The sequence below is a fragment of the Leptonotus elevatus genome, chromosome 5 (assembly GCF_054856555.1).
Source record: "Leptonotus elevatus isolate MCC_2025b chromosome 5, RoL_Lele_1.0, whole genome shotgun sequence".
Lineage (NCBI taxonomy): Eukaryota > Metazoa > Chordata > Actinopteri > Syngnathiformes > Syngnathidae > Leptonotus > Leptonotus elevatus.
The window spans coordinates 1,320,098-1,339,266 of NC_141243.1; the positions used below are offsets into that span (position 1 = coordinate 1,320,098).

Below are 19,169 nucleotides of genomic sequence, written 5' to 3' on the forward strand. Positions count from 1 at the left end.
TGCTGGCCGTTTGTTTGTTCTTTGCAGTTGAGAAAGCCTTCTGTATGCTCTGGCATAAAAAAATGTATAAATACGTCTTTGGGACACTTCAAAAATTCAAATAGAACGTATTTTTACGTTTTTGGGAGCAAATGAGTTAGCATGAAGTAACTTCTGCACATTTTTAAAATTGTAAAAAACAACCTGACGGCAGTCTGCACAAATATATGCGTTATTATAAAATGTATTACTGCAAAATTTTGACGTGGGCGTGTCTGCTGCTGTGCGGCTGGAATTCCCCCAGTACAGGCTTTCCAAGTAGGGGGCGGTCATTAATCACGTGTTAAAAAAAAATGAGTGGCATTAAAGAAATTTTCAATTAACTAAAAATGAACACACTCATTTTGACACCCCATTAAAAGTCTTTTAATCGAGTACTCATGCCTGCATCAGTGGAAAAGTGAGTGAGCCGCTCACGTTGTGTTGAGGTGTTATGCGTTGATCACCGTCGTCACTCATGAAACGTAAGAAAATCTGGTGGGCTGCAGTGTTGTTGTCTACGACCAACGCAATATGCCAGCAGTGGTTTGTTTACAGAAAGGCAGACATTTTGACACCTCACTTGCCGAGCGATGTCGATGTTGAAAATGGGTTTGTTTGTGGGTGGGAAATTGTTGTTTGTAATGGCCTCATTTTCAGGTGATTTTAGTGCGCAGCGCACACACGCACGCACACGCACGCGCACACGCACGCACACACACGCACACACGGCTTCATACTGCCAGTCTTTTCTCCGACACATTCAGCAGGACGACAACAAAAGAGGAAAAAGTTGTGATGCGTTTGCTTTGACCACAAAGTGACGGTGTGAAATTGTATCCACTTAGCAACCGTCTCCGTCTTTGAGGGTCATCCAGCGTTCAGCAGCACACTTTTTTGCCCGCCAAAGTTTTTTTTTTTTTTTTTTTTTTAATGCCCGCTTTGACTCATTGATGTTTGTTTTGTGTTTGAGCCCAGAGGAAGTCCAAAATCAATCGCAGTCTTGCAGGATGATGTCAATCGAAAGTTTTTACCGTTTGTTGTTGACAAAAAACATGCATGTTCCGTTTGTCAAAGACTCTAAATTATCTTTGATGTTTACTCAAATAAAAATGCTGGGGTTACATTTTATTGACACATATTGAAGACTAAATTGTCTTTGGTGTTCCTAAAAATAAAAAAATAAAAAAGTTTACTAGCTAAATTGTCTTGGATATTTACAGAAAAACATGTTGAGTTCTCCAAATGACTTTCAAAAAAGCCAAACTAATTTTTTGTTATTTGCAAACACACACAATTAAAAAAAATGATTATCTTTATTATTCTATCAAACGAATAGTTGTGGCGTACGTGTGGGTGTTTTGTTTGTCTCGGCTTTCTTTCTGGCAGCGAGCGGGGCCGTGTGCCGCGGGAATAATTGCAAATCGATGGCTAGCATTTGGCTTTGTTCGCCTTCATTCGTCTCGGTGACCTCGCGGCGCTAAAGCGGCGCCAGCGGGGCCTCAAATTCAATTGTTGTTGTTTGTGAAAGAGCATAAAAGTCCTTCACATGTGATCGAGGGAGGCCAAAATTCACAAATGATGGCATTCATCTTTGCTCGCACGTCATTCGTTCCCAAAAACATATAAAAATATTCTATTTTAAATATTGTCATGGGGCCAAAAACGTATTTATACGTTTTTTTAAATGTTTTTTTATGCTAGAGCATACAGAAGGCTTTGATGCAGCCTCTGACCTGAAGAGGTCGCTTAAAGCAATGGTAGTTATTACGAAAAATGGCCAGCAGGTGGCAGCAGAGTATAAGAGCTCAACCGGGCCAATTATGAAAAAAAGCTGATTTACCTACAATTTAAACAGATTTGTGAGTAATGATAAAACTTAGCTATATTCTAATGCTAATTGCTGCAAAATGGAAACAGATATAAGAAAGAAAAGATTATATTCTTTCTATTGGTGGGTTCCATGTTTTTATAGCAATGCAACAGAATATTCTGTGGGCCTTGCAAAATCAGTCAAAATCCAGTAAAACGGCCAGGAGCGAAAGGGATTGCTTCAGTGAAAATGGCTGCGAGTGAATGAGTTAACAAAGATACAAATTCTGGGGGGGGGGGGGGGGGGGGAATATGTTCAGTTCAGATGAAAACATGGATTTGGACTAAATTGTTTGGTCTTTGGTTCGAAAAGCACACATGGCTTATTGAAGATTTGAAATTGCCTTTGATGTTTACCAAAAAAAACAAAAAACATGTTAGGGTCATTAAAGACTAAATCATCTTTGATGTTTATGAAAACCCATAGGTTGGATTTGGCCAAGACTCGGAAATGTATTTTATGGTTACAAAAACTTTGATTAGGTTCATGTAATTGCCTTTGATGCTTAAAAAACAACAACAACATATTAATGTCATCAAAGACAAAAACATCTTTAATGCTTACAAAACTAAGGGGCTGTCTTTGATGTTTGTTATTAGTTTGTTTGATGTATAAAGTTGTGAGTGTGTGCGTGTGTGCGTGCGTGCGTGCGTGCGTGCGTGCGTGCGTGCGTGCGTGCGTGCGTGCGTGCGTGCGTGCGTGCGTACTCCTCCTCCACTGCCCTGAAGCTATGTACATCGATGGCGCCTTGAACAAGCTCGCCAGACTGTCAGACTCCAACATTTACACTTATGTACACCTGTATACACACAACACACACACACACACACACACACACGCAGGTATACGCACACAGAGCTGGAGATGATAAGTTGCCAGAGAACGGAAATTCCAGATTACAAGTCACACTCGTCTCCTGCCAAAGACAAAGAAATCCACGTTTGTCTTAATTATTGCTAACACACGCGCACACACAAACAAGCACACATCCTGGATCATCTAAACTGTCTTTGATGTTTACAAAATGCACGAAAGGTTCACCGAAATTTTTTAACTTGTCTTTGATGTTTGCAAAAGTGCATATTTTTTGTTTCCCTGAAACCTTGAAATGTTGTCTGATGTTTAAAAAAACCCATATTGGTTTCTTTGAAGACTAACTTATTGATGTTTGCAAACTATATGTGTTAATTTGAGACGAAAGTGTTTTTGATAGTTACCCCCCCCCCCAAAAAAAATTTAGACAAGCTTGTCTTTGTTGTTTAGAAAATGTACATTATGGTCGCTGAAGACAAAATTACCTTTGATGTTTACATAAAACACTTTGAATACTTTGAAACACGTACAGTGGAAGACTCTTAATCTTCTTTGATGTTTACAAAAAAAACACATCTTTTTAATTGACTTGTCTTTGTGTTTACAAAATATGTTAGGTTTACCAAAACTGCAGGATTATTTTCTGTTTTTTTGTAGACGTCCATATGTCTTTGATGTTTACAAAAATGTTTGTTAAATTCAAGGGAGGCAAAATTGTCCAAAGATAAACTGAATTTTTAGAAGACGAGCTTGTCTTTGATGAGTACAAAATAGCAGTTTCATTGAAAGTGTGTTTGTCTTAGTTCTTTCTGCAAACGTGCCCGCTCGTTTCACTGAAGACTAAATTTGTCTTTGATACTTACAAAACATTTTGTTTCAGTCACTAACTTGTCTTTGATGTTTACAACAGGATTCACTTCAAGCGGCGCATCACGTTTACAAAAACATCGGTTAAGTTCAAGGCTGACTTGGCTTTGATGTTAACAAAATGTCCAAATTGTCTCTGATGTTTTACAAAAGCATGGACTTTTTTTGAAGACTTGCTTATCGTTGACATTCCAGAGAAACCTGCACTCGATGTTTCAGCGCGAGGTGGTCTCTCCTCTCCCGCCAGCTGAAAAAGTATAAATCAGCGGCCGCCCGCCCGCCTCGATTCCGAACTCAATGCATCATTTGCGATCGTTGCTGCAAAATCAGCCTCACCGACTGGCAAAATTTGTCCCGAATCGGCAGAAAAGTGAGTAATGAAGCTGATTGTGTGCAAGAGGCTGAGCTTGATAATGTAGTGCGTCAAGCCACGGGACGCTCATATTAATCAGCACGCGCTCCAACTTTACTGCGAGATGAGAGCGCACCGAAGGAATCAAACGCTCGTGCTTGGCATTCCGGAAATGTTCCGTTTAATGCAGCAATCCAAGAGAGAAAAGAAAAACGGTTTGCTTTGCATTTCTGGACGCTTTCTTTTTAAGGAACAAGAGCCAATGCTGGGTTGTTTCTATCCAGCGCATTGGATTGAAGATTTGACCCAAGAATTAAGAATTAATAAATACCAATCAAATCCCGAGTCTAATTTTCAACCCAATCTGCTGAGTCAAAATAATGAATCCAACCTGCCAATGTATCCAAGTGTGGTCGACAATGCTATTGGATGTGAAGAAAAATGTGTGTGTCTTTTTTTCTTTTATTATTTTTTTTTTTACAAAACACATTGCGGACGACGACCTTCATTGGCAACTAAACTATATGTTAGTCGAGGCATGTAGAAATCGACATTAGTTTTATTGAAGGCTTTACGTGTCTTTGGTGTTTACAGAAATGCGAGTCCGGTTCAGTGAAGACTAACTTGTCTTTGATTTGTTTGTTTACAAAAATGTTTCATACAAAAATGTTTCATACAAAATGTTCATGGAAGAATCTTAAATGGTCTTTGATATACATAGTCTTAAATTCACTGAAGACTAAAGTGTATTTGATTTTTTTCACTCCAATGTATGTCAGGTTTGTTAATAACGCTTTATTTTCTGTCTTTGATGTTTGCAAAATGTAAATGAGGTTAATTGAAGACCGAATTGTCTGTTTACAAGAATGGCTGTTGATTAATTGAAGACTAAATTCTCTAACAACGTTCATCACATTACATCAAATGAGGACTTGGGAAAAAGTCTTTGATGTTTACAAAAAGTTGCTTCTTTGGTCTTAAAAATGTGGATTATGTAGAATGGTGGCACTAAATTGTCTTTAATCTTTAAAATATAGCATCATTGTCAGAGGTGAAAAATCCAGGCCCAGAAAGTAAGAACCCTGCCACAGTTTGGCCTTAGCCCTGATGCTAGCTAGCTAGCAGGTAAACAAGCTAGGAAGCTAGCTAGCTATCACTTGAAAGTAAAAACCCTGCCACCGTTTGGCTTTAACCCTTGATGCTACCAAGCTAGCTAGTTAGCTAGCTCCCAAGCAGGTCAACGAGCACCATGGGAGCTAGCTAGGAAGCTAGCTAGCTATCACTTGAAAGTAAAAACCCTGCCACCGTTTGGCTTTAACCCTTGATGCTACCAAGCTAGCTAGTTAGCTAGCTCCCTAGCAGGTAAACGAGCACCATGGGAGCTAGCTAGGAAGCTAGCTAGCTATCACCTAAAAAGTAAAAACCCTGCCACCGTTTGGCTTTAACCCTTGATGCTACCAAGCTAGCTAGTTAGCTAGCTCCCAAGCAGGTCAACGAGCACCATGGGAGCTAGCTAGCACCTGGGGCTAAAGCCAAACTGTGGCAGGGTTATTACTTTCTGGACCTGGATTTTCCATCTCTGGTCATTGTCGACTAAATTGTCTGTGATGTTGACACAAAAACGTACGGTTTGTTGAAAACGGCCTTTTCTGATGTAATGTATAAATATCGACGTTGATATTTATGTAAGTTCGTTTTTTTTCTCTTCTTCCTCTTCTTCTTACAGAATGTCACGCGTCCTGCGGGCACTGCACGGGACCGTCTGCGGACAACTGCACGTCCTGTCCTTCGTCGTCCATCCTACACGAGGGACAATGCGTGCACGCGTGCCCGCTTGGATTCTTCGTACAGGACGGCCAGTGTCAAGGTCACTAGGCTTTCAAATGACACTTTCAAACCAGAGTTCGGCTTTTTTTAACGAGGCTCAGGCTTTCAATTCAGAGGCCGAAGCCACAAATAGGGTTTCGATTAGGGCTTATTGTTGATCTGAAAGAAAACAAGATAAAGAAGAAAGCTAAATGTTCTCCTGGCGCTCCCGAACGGGACTTTTGGCCAAAGACCAAAAAGAATCCGATTGTTTGGACAGCAAAGTAAATGACCCTTCGCGCTTTCATTGTAAACTTCTGCTGTTGTTGACCTCAACAAATACTAAATCCATTTTGATTATTTGCTCGTTAGTGTTAGTTAAGGTTTCAAATTTGGTGTTAAACTCAGTGGTGAGATTTACAAGATTTTGGATTTGAATCTTGGTTTGGGGATTACTAAAGTTAAGGTTTCCACTTTGGATTTGTCAATCTTCGGGTTTTAAGTTAGGGTTTTCGAGCTTGTATTAGAGTCAAGAGTTAGGGTTTCTATTTAAAGGTTGAAGATCATGTTCGGGTTAGAAATGAGGGTTTCCTGAGGTTTTATGTTCGAGTTTCATGCTTATTTTAAGGTTTCCAAATTAAGGTTTCAGCAAGGACTACTGTTGGAAGCCTTGGATAGGGTTTCAAATTCGGTTTTCAAGACAGGATTAAGGTTTCAGATTAGGATTTGAAACCAGGATACGAGACCCCAATTGGGCTTTCAAAGGCAGCTTTGTTATATCAAATACAAGTTTGGGTTCCAATTGAACATTTCAAGCGAGTGCTATTGTTTTTACGTTAGGGTTTCAAGCCTCTGTTCAAGAGATTCAAGTTAAGGATTAAAGATTGGGTTGCAGTTTCATTGCGGTTTTCAAGCCACAATGAGGGTTTGAAATTAGGATTATAAAACCTGTGTTAGAATTTGAAGCAAGGGTGAAAGTTTAAAATTAGGGTTCACTTACAAGCCAATCCATTTTAAGGTTTCAAAGTATGGTTACCGATATCGAGCTGCTCTGTTTGTGTGTAGTTACCTTGTGTATAACGAAGTACTGAAAATAAAGTTGCCTTGCCGAGAGTTTCAAAGGATTTGGGTTTTAAATGAGGGTTGGTACTCAAGTTCAGTGTTGTAAATTAGGGTATCAAACCAGGATTAATGTTGTAAATCAGGCTTTTTAAAACTGGGTTAGGGGTTCAACGTTAGGTTAAATCAGGATTTGATGTTTTCCTCCCCGGGTTCCTAAACTCCACCAGCCTGCCACCCGTCCTGCCAGACGTGTGCGGGCGCCTCCCAGGCCGACTGCGCCTCGTGCCCTCGGCCGGCTGAGCTTCAGGCGGGCCACTGCCGGACCGGCTGCCAGGAGGGCCGCTTCCTACACGCCTCCGCTGCCCAGTGCCTCGGTAAGATCGTTGTCTTTAAGCGTACCGCTAAGACTGCTATCTTAATGCTAATGCTAACATTTAATGGGAAATGTCCTACAGTGCTTACAAATAGCATCTGCTGTATGTGGCAGGCTCGCAAACCCGCATATACTTGAACAATACGTCAACAGATAATATAATACTCGCATATATTCTTTATCCTCTGTGAAGATGGATATTGAAGCGTGCTGTGTCTAAGTATGTCTTTTTGTATATTGTGAGATGATGTGTTTGTTCGGTGGGGAAAAAAAAATGGGATTTGTTTACTGTCAACACAAACAGGGATTGTTTGTACAAGATTTTCTCCAAATTATAAAGCACTCTAAAGTGTGCAGAGATAACAACAATACTGAGCTCTCAAAAAAAAAAAAAAATAATAATAATAATAATAAAAAAAATTTTTAAAAAAATAAAAATAAAAAAAATAAAGTGTGCAGAGAATGCGATTTTCCGTATGCGCTCCCTCTTACGTGCGCCAGTTAAGACGCGAGCGGCAGCATTTTGAACCACTTAGCGGTGTTTGAGACAACTCCTATTGTCAGAATCGGCATACTTTTACCACCTTTGAAAACAATCATGTAATAAATTAAATAAAAAATGAAAAAGCCGCATTAGCGCTTCCGCCTGCTGCTGCTGTTGTTGTTTTCATCCTCGCTGGGTGAAAAAAAAGGACTTTTTTAACTATCAGGACCGCTTGCTGAAGATTAAAAACAATCTGAGGAGAATCAGGACGGCGGTGGTGGGCGGTGAGGGGGTCGCGGACTTTTAATGACACGTTCTGATGACGCGCGTTGTTCTCGCTCGGTTAAGCGAATGCGCCTTGCGCAGATTTACGGACGCGCGCTGGCCGTCAGGAGGTCGCGCCCAGGGTCAAGTCCGGCCAAAGTGTTGCTCAATAAAAGGTGCCTTGTGGGGGTCATAAAAGTATAGCAGTCATTATTTCGCCGCCACCTTCACACTCCAGTGGCACGGACGCACACACGCGCACTCCATTAGCCTCTCGTCACGTTGCGGTTTATTTTAAACGCGGCAGTTTGTGTTAATTATCCGCGCGTGGCGCTTGTTTTTCCTTCTTCTCAATTTACACATACGTCTAATCTATTTAGCTAGCTCGATAGATAGCTAACTGGCTGCTGTAATTTATAACGCTAACCTTTCAAAACGTAATTTGAAAGCTATCTTGCTAGCTAGCGCGCTATCCATCTTGCTAGCTAATTCAAAACCTTTGAAAGTAGCAAATTAGCTTTCAATTTGGGCTTTGAAAGGTTACAAATCAGTTACGGTTGCTAATACGGTTGAAAACTAGAGTTAGGGTTTGAAATTAGAGGTTAAAAACAGATTTACAGTTTAATATAAGGTAAAAAGACAGTGTTGGATTTTAGAAATATGATTTCAAGCTAGGGTTAGTATTTTATATTCGTGTTTCCTGACAAGGTTGTGGTTTCAAATTAGGGTGTGAAACTTGCGTTATGGTTTCAAATTGGAATTTGAAGACAAGGTTGGGGTTTGAAACTAGGGTTAGGCTTAATTAAAGGAGGACTGGGGTTTTAAATAAAGGTTCAAGATAATGATTAGGGTTTCAAATTAGGGTTTCAAATTTAGGATTATGGTTTCAAATTGGGGTTTGAAGACCAGGTTGGTGTTTGAAACTAGGTTTAGACTTAAATTAGGGGTTCAAAGGAGGTTTAGGGTTTCAAAATAAGGTTCATGATAAGGATGAGGGTTTGAAATTTGGGTTTGGGATTCAAATGAGGTTTTAAAATCAGGTTAAGGCATTAAATTCAGGTGGAAAGACAGGTTTGAGTTTTAAATTAAGGTTAAAGGTTTCACAATAAAGTGTCGAGATAGGATTGGGGTTTAAAATTTGATTGGCATTCAAAGAGTTTGGACCTTTAATCTACTATAAACAGTTGGGTCAAAAAATAACCCAATTTTGGGTCAAAAAAGAAACAATCAGCTCCTTGATTCCTTTTCAGGAAACTTTCTTTTTATATATTGTATATTTTATTTGTTTAGCTTTGTTTTGTGTTTTTAAGATAAGGTTAAAGTTTCAGATAGGTAGGGTTAAAAATTCTGTTTTTAAAACACTGCTGCAGTTTGAAACATGGCAAACGATGATTTCAAAACAAGATGAGGCCTTTAAGATCAGGTTCGGTTTTTTCAAATGAGGCTTTGAAGCCAATCAGGTTTGACTCGGGGACACTCACCTGGACTGCTGTGATTTGTTGCTTTTGTCAGAGTGCAGCCCCGAATGCCAGCGGTGCACGGCCGACCTCCAGACGGGCGTCGGCAGCGTTTGCCTGTGGTGCAAAGGTCCCGACGCTGGCGCCTTGTTGCTAGGCGACCACTGCGTCCCCCGCTGTCCAACGGACCACTACGGCTGGCACGGAGCCTGCATGCGTAAGAACCTTCACATTATTATAAAAGTCGGATTTTCTTCTCAAAATGATGTGACATCATTGTCAGAAGATGCTTTTTTTCCTCAAGAAAATATGACAAAACTGGTTTTGGGGGGGGGGGGGGGTTGTTGGGGGTAAATATGACTGTTTTCGAAAGATGCTAATTTTTTTCCTTTATTTTCTTCCTGGTGTATGAATCACATTTTTTTTTTAACAGGATGCCACCAGTCATGTGAGGCATGCAGTGGGGCGGGGCCTCTTGCCTGTACTTCCTGCCACGCCCCTAGCGTTCTGCTGCCTTCCGGGGAGTGCGCCCCCCGGTGTCCGCTGGGTTACTATGACAACAGCCGCAGGGTCTGCGAAGGTCAGTCCAAACAATCTGTCTGAGCCATCGCCCGTTTGTCCCTTATGGGACACCAAGTAATATATCAAAAATGATATGCAGGAATTTTTGACACATGACAACGATGTCCTGTTTGTCTTGGGAATTTTTTTTTTTTTTTTTTTTTTTTTGTAAAATTGTTTGCGTTTCTTGAAAAACATTTAACTTTTTATCCTCAAAAACACAACGTTGTCTGAAAAAAATAATCTGACTTTATTCTCATAAAATGAAAGAAAAAAATCCATAAAAAAGTTAATCGTATATTTGCGTTGCTCCTTGTTCCACAAATTTGCACCTGTTTTCTTGACAATATTAATGTTATTCTCATAAGATTAATATTGAATACACTTCTTTTCTCTGAAATCCACAATTGTATCCTCATAAAATTGTTACAAATTTCAAAAAACGAATACGACTTCATTTTCGGAACATACTGTGATATTTGACATTTTGAAAAAACTTTTAAAATATTTTACTCTCAAAATATTTATTTTTTTAATAGAAAACATTCTAATCTCTCCAAAAATGTTAGTTTATTCTTGTAAAATCACAACTTTTTTTTTGTGAACTTTATTCTCAGAAAAAACATATTTGTAGTTTTTATTCTGCTTTAATTTTTTATTGCGAAACTTATGATCTTACAATTTTTTTTTATCTTCTGTTTTCATGTTGACAGCGTGCGAGCAGCAGTGCCTGACATGCGAGGGGCCGGACGCGTGCACTTCCTGCCGCGACCCCGCCAGGGTGCTGCTGTTCGGCGAGTGCCAGTACGAAAGCTGCGCCCAGCAGTACTACCTCAACGCCACAACGCGCACCTGCACAGGTAACTTTGACCAGTGCCAAACTTTTCGCAAAAATTTCTGCACAAACTTCCCATGTAAAGCTCAAAGAACAATAGCCAGATTTCGAATCCAAAATCATCACTCAAGCTCCATTGAATGTTTGTATATATATATTTTTTTTTTTTGGCAAACATATTGGAACGAAAGTGTGGATCTTTTGTCCGTTGTGTGTGACCCAAACTTGACCGCGCAGAGTGCGACTGGAGCTGCAACGCGTGCCGAGGGCCCCTGCGCGCCGACTGCCTGCAGTGCATGGACGGCTACGTGCTGCGGGACGGCGTCTGCGCCCACGGGTGCCCGCCGGGATCCTACCGGGATGGAGACAGATGCCTCGGTCAGTTGGCGCGCGCACCAACCGCACCCGTCATCATCCGTGCTGTGCCGGCTGTACAAATAAAGCAAATGTCGCCAGGATAAAAGTCTACGTAATGAGTTCGGTCTCATTTAATGTTATGTTCAGTCGCTGAAGGTGCGAACAATATACTGTGACGTCTCACAAGAATGCTGCCAGCAAACGTGGTCGGCAACCTTACTATGACTTTTTTTGTACTACTCATGATAGAGTAAATTTGATGTTGTTAAGTCAAACAGGCTTCGGGGGCGACATTTGACAAATGTTTTCAGGCGTATTTCGATTTATAGACTGGAAATTACCATCAACCAGATGATTTGACCCAAAATAAAAATACATTTTGAATATGAATCCTAACTTATTTTTTATTTTTTCAACTTCAATTTTTCATGAGCACAAATAATGAACCAAAAAAAAAAAAAAAGTGAAAGATGACTAATTAATGTATTTCTTTGGGGGAAAATTGAATTTTTGGGGGAGAAAAAAATAACCGTTAAATTTTTGCTGATTTATTTATTTTTGCAAAACAGAACTTTGTTGTCATGACGGTTTTCTTTTAATGTTGTAGTGAGGGGCATAAAGACAACAAAAAGTCAAAACGGCACAACAAATGTCTATGGATGATTTTGGTTATTTTTTGCGATTTTTGGAGGTCGGCACGGTTGATTCCTTCCCGCCACGTGATGACGCTTGAATGACGCGTTCCATTTCCAGACTGCGACGACGCCTGCGTGGAGTGCGGCGGTCCCGGTCAGTGTCTGCGATGCCAGCCCCCTCACGCCACGCTGCGCGGTCAATGCGTGCTGCGGTGTGGCAGGAACTACTTCCTGGATGCCGACGCAAACTCCTGCCAACGTAAGAAAGAGCTTTCCTGCACAAGACGTCGTTATGAAATGATTGACATTTTGGGTTTCCAGCGTGCTCGACCGACTGCGCGCTGTGCGACGGAGTCGGACGTTGCCGAGCGTGCGGGCAACAGAGTTACCTGATGGAGGGATACTGCACCCCCGACTGCGGACACGGTTACTACGCCCAACAAAAAAGTCGAACCTGCCACGGTAACAGCACTTTTGTTGCTTCCATAAACTTATTATAGTTCATCTTGTACACTTTTTTTGTGGGTCTACTTGTGATGATAAACTTGCCTACCAGATTTCATGTTAAGTCAAATGGGTTTTGGGGGCTGACTTTTCCATTTTGGGTGGAGTCCGTCTTTAAAGGGCAAATCAAAATGGTTGATTTTTTTGTGTGTGTATGTCCTTTCCGAGGCTTCTTGAGACATTTTTTTGTGGGCTTACTCTAGATGGACGTTCAAATTTAATATTGCCAAGTATTTCACAGCCTGAATTTTCAAAATCTCACAGGAGAGAATACCCAAGGAACGGCCACTTCAAACCAAAATGGCGGACTCCCTGTGTTCTTGAGACTTTTTTGTGAATCTACTCATGATGAATATGCCAACCAAATTTGATTTGATTATGTCAAACAGGCTTCAGGTGATGAATTTTCACAAACTTTCAGAGGAATTGTTTGGAAATCACCCTAAAATGAAAGATTTGAACCAAAATGGCAGGCGTTGTGTTTATTTAAGGCTTCTTGAGACTTTTTTGCAGGCCTACTCATAATAGACAAGCCTACCAAATGTTATGTTGCTAAGTGAAACGCACTTTGGGGGCTGAATTTTCAAAAACTCTCTTGGTGGAATTTGAAGGACTCCTGGAAATGGACTAAATGACTAAAATGCTGTCTTTAAACAAAAATGGCCGCCTCCAATTTTTTAGTATTTTTGTCTTATATTCTTCAGACTTTTTTTTGTACTACTCATGATAGAGTAAATTTGATGTTGTTAAGTCAAACAGGCTTCGGGGGCGACATTTGACAAATGTTTTCAGGAGTATTTCGATTTATAGACTGGAAATTACCATCAACCAGATGATTTGACCCAAAATAGCAGAGTTGTTGTGTATTTTTGGACATGGTTTCTTGAGACTTTTTCGTGGGTCTGTTCATGATAGACATGCCTACCAAATGTTATGTTGCTACGTGAAACGCACTTTGGGGGCTGAATTTTCAAAAACTCTCTTGGTGGAATTTGAAGGACTCCTGGAAATGGACTAAATGACTAAAATGCTGTCTTTAAACAAAAATGGCCGACTCCAATTTTTTAGTATTTTTGTCTTATATTCTTGAGACTTTTTTTGTACTACTCATGATAGAGTAAATTTGATGTTGTTAAGTCAAACAGGCTTCGGGGGCGACATTTGACAAATGTTTTCAGGAGTATTTCGATTTATAGACTGGAAATTACCATCAACCAGATGATTTGACCCAAAATAGCAGAGTTGTTGTGTATTTTTGGACATGGTTTCTTGAGACTTTTTCGTGGGTCTGTTCATGATAGACATGCGTACCAAATGTTATGTTGCTACGTGAAACGCACTTCCGGGGCTGAATTTTCAAAAACTCTCTTGGTGGAATTTGAAGGACTCCTGGAAATGGACTAAATGACTAAAATGCTGTCTTTAAACAAAAATGGCCGACTCCAATTTTTTAGTATTTTTGTCTTATATTCTTCAGACTTTTTTTGTACTACTCATGATAGAGTAAATTTGATGTTGTTAAGTCAAACAGGCTTCGGGGGCGACATTTGACAAATGTTTTCAGGAGTATTTCGATTTATAGACTGGAAATTACCATCAACCAGATGATTTGACCCAAAATAGCAGAGTTGTTGTGTATTTCTGGACATGGTTTCTTGAGACTTTTTTGTGGGTCTATTCATGGTAGACAAGCCTACCAAATGTTATGTTGCTAAGTGAAGCGCACTTTGGGGGCTGAATTTTCAAAAACTCTCTTGGTGGAATTTGAAGGACTCCTGGAAATGGACTAAATGACTAAAATGCTGTCTTTAAACAAAAATGGCCGACTCCAATTTTTTAGTATTTTTGTCTTATATTCTTGAGACTTTTTTTTGTACTACTCATGATAGAGTAAATTTGATGTTGTTAAGTCAAACAGGCTTCGGGGGCGACATTTGACAAATGTTTTCAGGCGTATTTCGATTTATAGACTGGAAATTACCATCAACCAGATGATTTGACCCAAAATAGCAGAGTTGTTGTGTATTTTTGGACATGGTTTCTTGAGACTTTTTTGTGGGTCTGTTCATGATAGACATGCCTACCAAATGTTATGTTGCTAAGTGAAACGCACTTCCGGGGCTGAATTTTCAACACCAGATACATTGTTAGTCATGTAATGTCATGTCAAATGAGAATATTTCCATCAACACTCCTCTTGTGAAGAAAGAAAGAAAGGAAGAAAGAAAGAAAGAAAGGAAAGTCTCTTGTGTTTTTAAGCTGATGTGTTCTTTAAAGGCCGCAGGCTGACAATTTTTCACCATTCCCTGAGCAGACAGTGAAAGATTGTATATTTCTCCCGCAGAATTACATTGCGTAACATGTCATAAATCATCCCACAAACGAAGTTCCCCGTGGCTTCCCGCAGCCGTTAAGGCAAAACATTGCAAAGACAAAAGTACCGGGAAAAAAAAAAATGACATCACTCCTACTTAATACCGCTATGATTTTATTTTTGGTTGTGTTCTGCTCGTGCCTGAAATTTGCTGGGACTTTACAGTAATTCGCTCTATGGCAAATCATGAGTTAGTCATGATGCAGCGTATGCAAATTTAATCAAGACGCTATCATAAATTACTCAGACGACCTCAACGCGTCACATGAAAAAAGAAATCAAAAGGTTGACGGACGGGTTGGCTTCGGCGTGCGGTGTGTGTGTGCGTGCGTGGCGTCAAATAATAAAGCAATGTCGCTGTCAGCAAGAAAAACAAATTGCGCATCACCTCGCTCGTAAAACGTTAACGACGGGGGAGTGCGGCGGGAATATTTAGTCGCCGCCCACCCCAAAATAATAAATTTTAAAATGCTCAATATATAGATATTAAAGACACGTCGCGCTGAGGACGCCACAGGATGAATTCCCCGCCATTGTCATTTCGCGGAATAAATCAAAAGTATTGATTGGCTGAGAGAGTGCACAAATCAAAGAGCAGCATTCGGAGGCTGCTGCGTTAGCGTCCGCCGCTAGTCGGCGGGTTCAAGAGCGGGCGACGTCCTTTCACGTGAATGCAGATGACTGTCAATGATGTTCAAGTCTTACTTGAAGGCAGCTGTTAAATGGGTTTTAAAAAATCTACAAGAAATATAATATATATATATATCGTATATCATATATATCGTATATAAAGTAGACCCACCAAAAATTCTCAATAAGTCATTCCCGAAAAGACACATGAAGTTTGTTATTTTGGTTCAAATCATCCATTTTAGGGTGATTTCCAGGGAGACAAACTCCTACAGAGCACCATGGGACACTTTCTCATGGCTACATGAATTTTGGTTGGTGTCTTCGTCATAATTGGGCAAAAAAAAAAAAGCCTTAAGAAGCCATACCACTCAAAATCTGACATTTTGGTTTGAAGAAGCCAATTAAGCTTGATTTTCAGCCTCCAAGAGTGCTTTTAAAAATTCCATTTCGCTTTAGGAAGTTTAGTCGGCTTGTGCGCATCATGGGTAGACCCACCAAAAAGTCTCAAGAAGCCTTCCTCGAAAAGGTACCGGAAGGTCTGCCAATTGGTTTTGGAGCTGATATTTTAGGGCAATTTCCGGCAGGACCTCCAGGGAGATTTTGAAAATTCAGCCCCTGAAGTCAGTTTCACAAATTTGGTAGGCATGTCTATTATGAGTAGATCCACCCAAAATTCTGATAGCAGCTATGCCGGAAAAGGTACCAGGAAACTGCCAATTGGTTTTCAAGCTACTAATTTTGGGTCATTTCCTCCAAGAGATTTTTTTTGAAAATTCAGTCCCTGAAGTGCGTTTCACTTAGTAACATAAAATTTGGTAGGCATATCTATCATGAGTAGACCCACCAAAAAGTCTCAATAAGTCAAGCACAGAAAGACACACAAAGTCGGCCATTTTGTTCAAATCATCCATTTTTGTGTAAATTCTAGTATTCTGCAAAAACAAACATTCCGTGAAAGTTTTGAAAAATTCCGCCCCAAAATACTGTTTTACTTAGCAAGATGAATTTTGGCAGGCATTTATGGAGACAGACCCACAAAAAAAAAGTCTCTTTTTGCTTTGTAGCTGCCATTTTAGGGTCATCTTCAAGGCTGTTTCAACAATAAACTCTCGATCTTGAGAGATTTTGAATATTCAGCCCCAAAAGCCAGTTTCACTTAGCGACGTGAAATTTGGTAGGCTGGTGTATCATAAATTGACCCACAAAAAAGTCTCAAGAAGCCATGCCTGAAAACGCACAGCAAATCAGCCATCCTTCGAAAACAATCTACTCCTAAAATTTGGGTCCGATTGCTAGTAGATTTGAATCACGTGTGAGTTGGCGCTAATAATAACTGTTAACATTATCAAACAATTGTAGAAGTAAATATTTAATACGGCATCCATGTTTGTCCCCTTTCAGCAAACATCAGCCCCCCCACACTCTACATCAACGGTTCCCTACAGGTTCCTCTCGGTGGTTCGGTCCCGCTGAACCCGACTCTGGTGCAAGTGAACGACCCCGACAGCCCGCCGGAGGGTCTCGTCATCCAGCTGGTCCGGCGACCCACCAACGGCCATCTGGTCGTCTTCCGAGGGGGGCGGGAAGACCAGGAGGAGGAGGAGGAGGCGGGGCAACAAGAGCTGAGCGACCGCGACGCCTTCACGTGGGCCCAGTTGGCAAGCGGTCGAGTGCATTTTCAACATCATAAGGACAAAGCAAGGTGAGACCATTCCGTGCTCAACTTTCCAAAGATCATTAGGACTGGAAGATTTTTTTTATTTTTTTCCCCATCACTACAACTGATAAATTCTTCATCACTGTGACTGGTGAAGTCATGTTTTTTAAACCAATGATGAATTCTTCATCACTACAACTGGTGAATTCATGTTTTTTTTTTCTTCCTCACTTGAACCAGTTTGTTTATATCCTCCGCCGTCACTAGAACTGGCAAAATTGTGAGTTTTCCTTATCACTAGAACTGGAAAATAATCCACCCCCCCCCCCCCCCCACACCACCACCATTTCTCACCGTAACTACTGTTTATGTAGTCTTTTGGTCAAGTCTAAATGTGATAATACACATACTCGAAATGTGTACTGGCCCATCTCTGTCAACTTTATTTTTAGTTACGGAACTGAAAGTAACGGGAGTGTGTGTGTTTTTTTCTGTCGCAGAGAATGAGCAAATACTTTTTTGTTTGTCATTAGAACAGATGCATCTTGGACTGTATTTTATTGAAATGGTGAAATCGTGTTTTTTCTTCCTTACTAGAACTCGTGACATCACATATCGTGGCACTAGAAAAAAAACACACATTTAACTGCTAATTTTATATGCAAAAAAATTGCTAATTTTATATGCAAAAAAATTGCTAATTTATTACGCTGCCATGAATTAAAATGGTACTAACGCAGCACCAGCAAAGTCCAATTCCCTTGAAAAAAAATTCCTGTATCACGTCATCCTCGTAAATTATTTTTCAAAGATCTTAGAGCCATGAGTGATGCATTAAATGAAATAATGGTCTGACTAATTGCGTGTTATTAGGTAGATATAAATCTGCATGCAGACTTACCGTATTTTCCTGACCAAAAATGCATAATTAGGTAGAAAAAAAACATACATAAGTCGCATTAAATCTATATAGAATATTATATAGAGCTGTCAAAATTAATCGATGAAACGACAAGTCATCGATTATCAAATTAATTGACAACTATTTGAATAATCAAGCAATCGTTTGGAGTCATTTTTTAAAATTAAAATTTATTTAAAATGGTTCAAATCCTCTGATTTCAGTATATCAACAGTAATTGTTCGCTGATTTTTGTATTCCTTGATGAAAAAAAACGGATTATCTTCTGTGTTTAATCAAAATAAGACATTTGCAATTTGCCATTTTGTTTTTACTTTGGAAAACAATGACTGAACTGGTAACATAGTACAACATGCAATCCCGCCTTTTTTTAATCACTATACGAATACAAAGTTCGAAATAACCACCAATCACTGGTTAATAAACAATAATCAGGGGGAATTTTTTTTTTGTAATACACTTGAATGCAAAATCAAAATGAAACCAATTAGTCGATTAATTAATTGAATAATCGATAGATTAATCGATTCTAAAAACATTCGATAGTGACAGCACTAATATTATAGTATAAGTCTAGTGCCCTCTTGTGGCTGTCTATGAAATTATATTCCCCCGGTATATATTTTGTTCATGTATAAGTCGCAGGAACAGCCAACCTATGAAAAAAAAAAAGTGACTTATAGTCCGGAAAATACGCTCCTCTGTGATCAGTTTCAACAAAACAACTCTACTCAAATCTAAGACATTTTGAGTCTTCAAGAGCACTAATAGATTTTTTCCAAATGGTCAATATTGCATAAAAAGAATAACAGATGAAGTGGGTATGGACCAATACTATTGATTTGTGGGGAAAAAAGTATTGAATCGACCATATTTGGACATATTTCGATTTTTTTTTCTCCCAAAGCCAGAACAGGTGAATTAATGTCATTTCTTCCTGACGTACTCAAATGCGTACTTTCCTTCTCACTAATTGGCCAAATCTTGTTTTGTTTTTTCCTCTTCCTCACTTGAACTCGTACATTTTCCAACTGGCGAGTTCATGTATTTTCTTTCATCCCCTGCAGGACGAGCGAATTCACTTTGCGAGTGGTCGACCCTCAGCTGGCCTCTCAAGCGGAAACGATTCAAGTTCAAGCACTCTCAATGCAGGTAAGACACACACACACACACACACACACACACATGCAATACACACGCACGCGCACACGCACACACCTTTAGTTTATCTGGTTGCTGTTGTGAAGCATGAAAAAAAATTCCCATTAGAAACTCGAAAATGCCATTTCTGGAGAAATTGCGTGTGAAGGCAGAATGAAAAC

General features: G+C 39.9%; 1 protein-coding gene across 2 annotated transcripts in view; it reads left to right on the forward strand.

Moving 5' to 3' along the window:
• The window catches only part of fras1 (Fraser extracellular matrix complex subunit 1), a 149,073-nt gene that overhangs the window by 76,223 nt on the left and 53,681 nt on the right, over positions 1-19,169 (forward strand). For both annotated transcript variants that reach the window (XM_086076384.1, XM_086076386.1), the window contains 10 exons: positions 5,650-5,790; positions 7,019-7,165; positions 9,425-9,586; positions 9,803-9,949; positions 10,644-10,790; positions 11,003-11,143; positions 11,876-12,016; positions 12,079-12,219; positions 16,670-16,970; positions 18,915-18,999. In XM_086076384.1, coding sequence (XP_085932510.1) covers positions 5,650-5,790; positions 7,019-7,165; positions 9,425-9,586; positions 9,803-9,949; positions 10,644-10,790; positions 11,003-11,143; positions 11,876-12,016; positions 12,079-12,219; positions 16,670-16,970; positions 18,915-18,999 — 1,553 coding nt within the window. The remainder of the gene's footprint in view (positions 1-5,649; positions 5,791-7,018; positions 7,166-9,424; positions 9,587-9,802; positions 9,950-10,643; positions 10,791-11,002; positions 11,144-11,875; positions 12,017-12,078; positions 12,220-16,669; positions 16,971-18,914; positions 19,000-19,169) is intronic.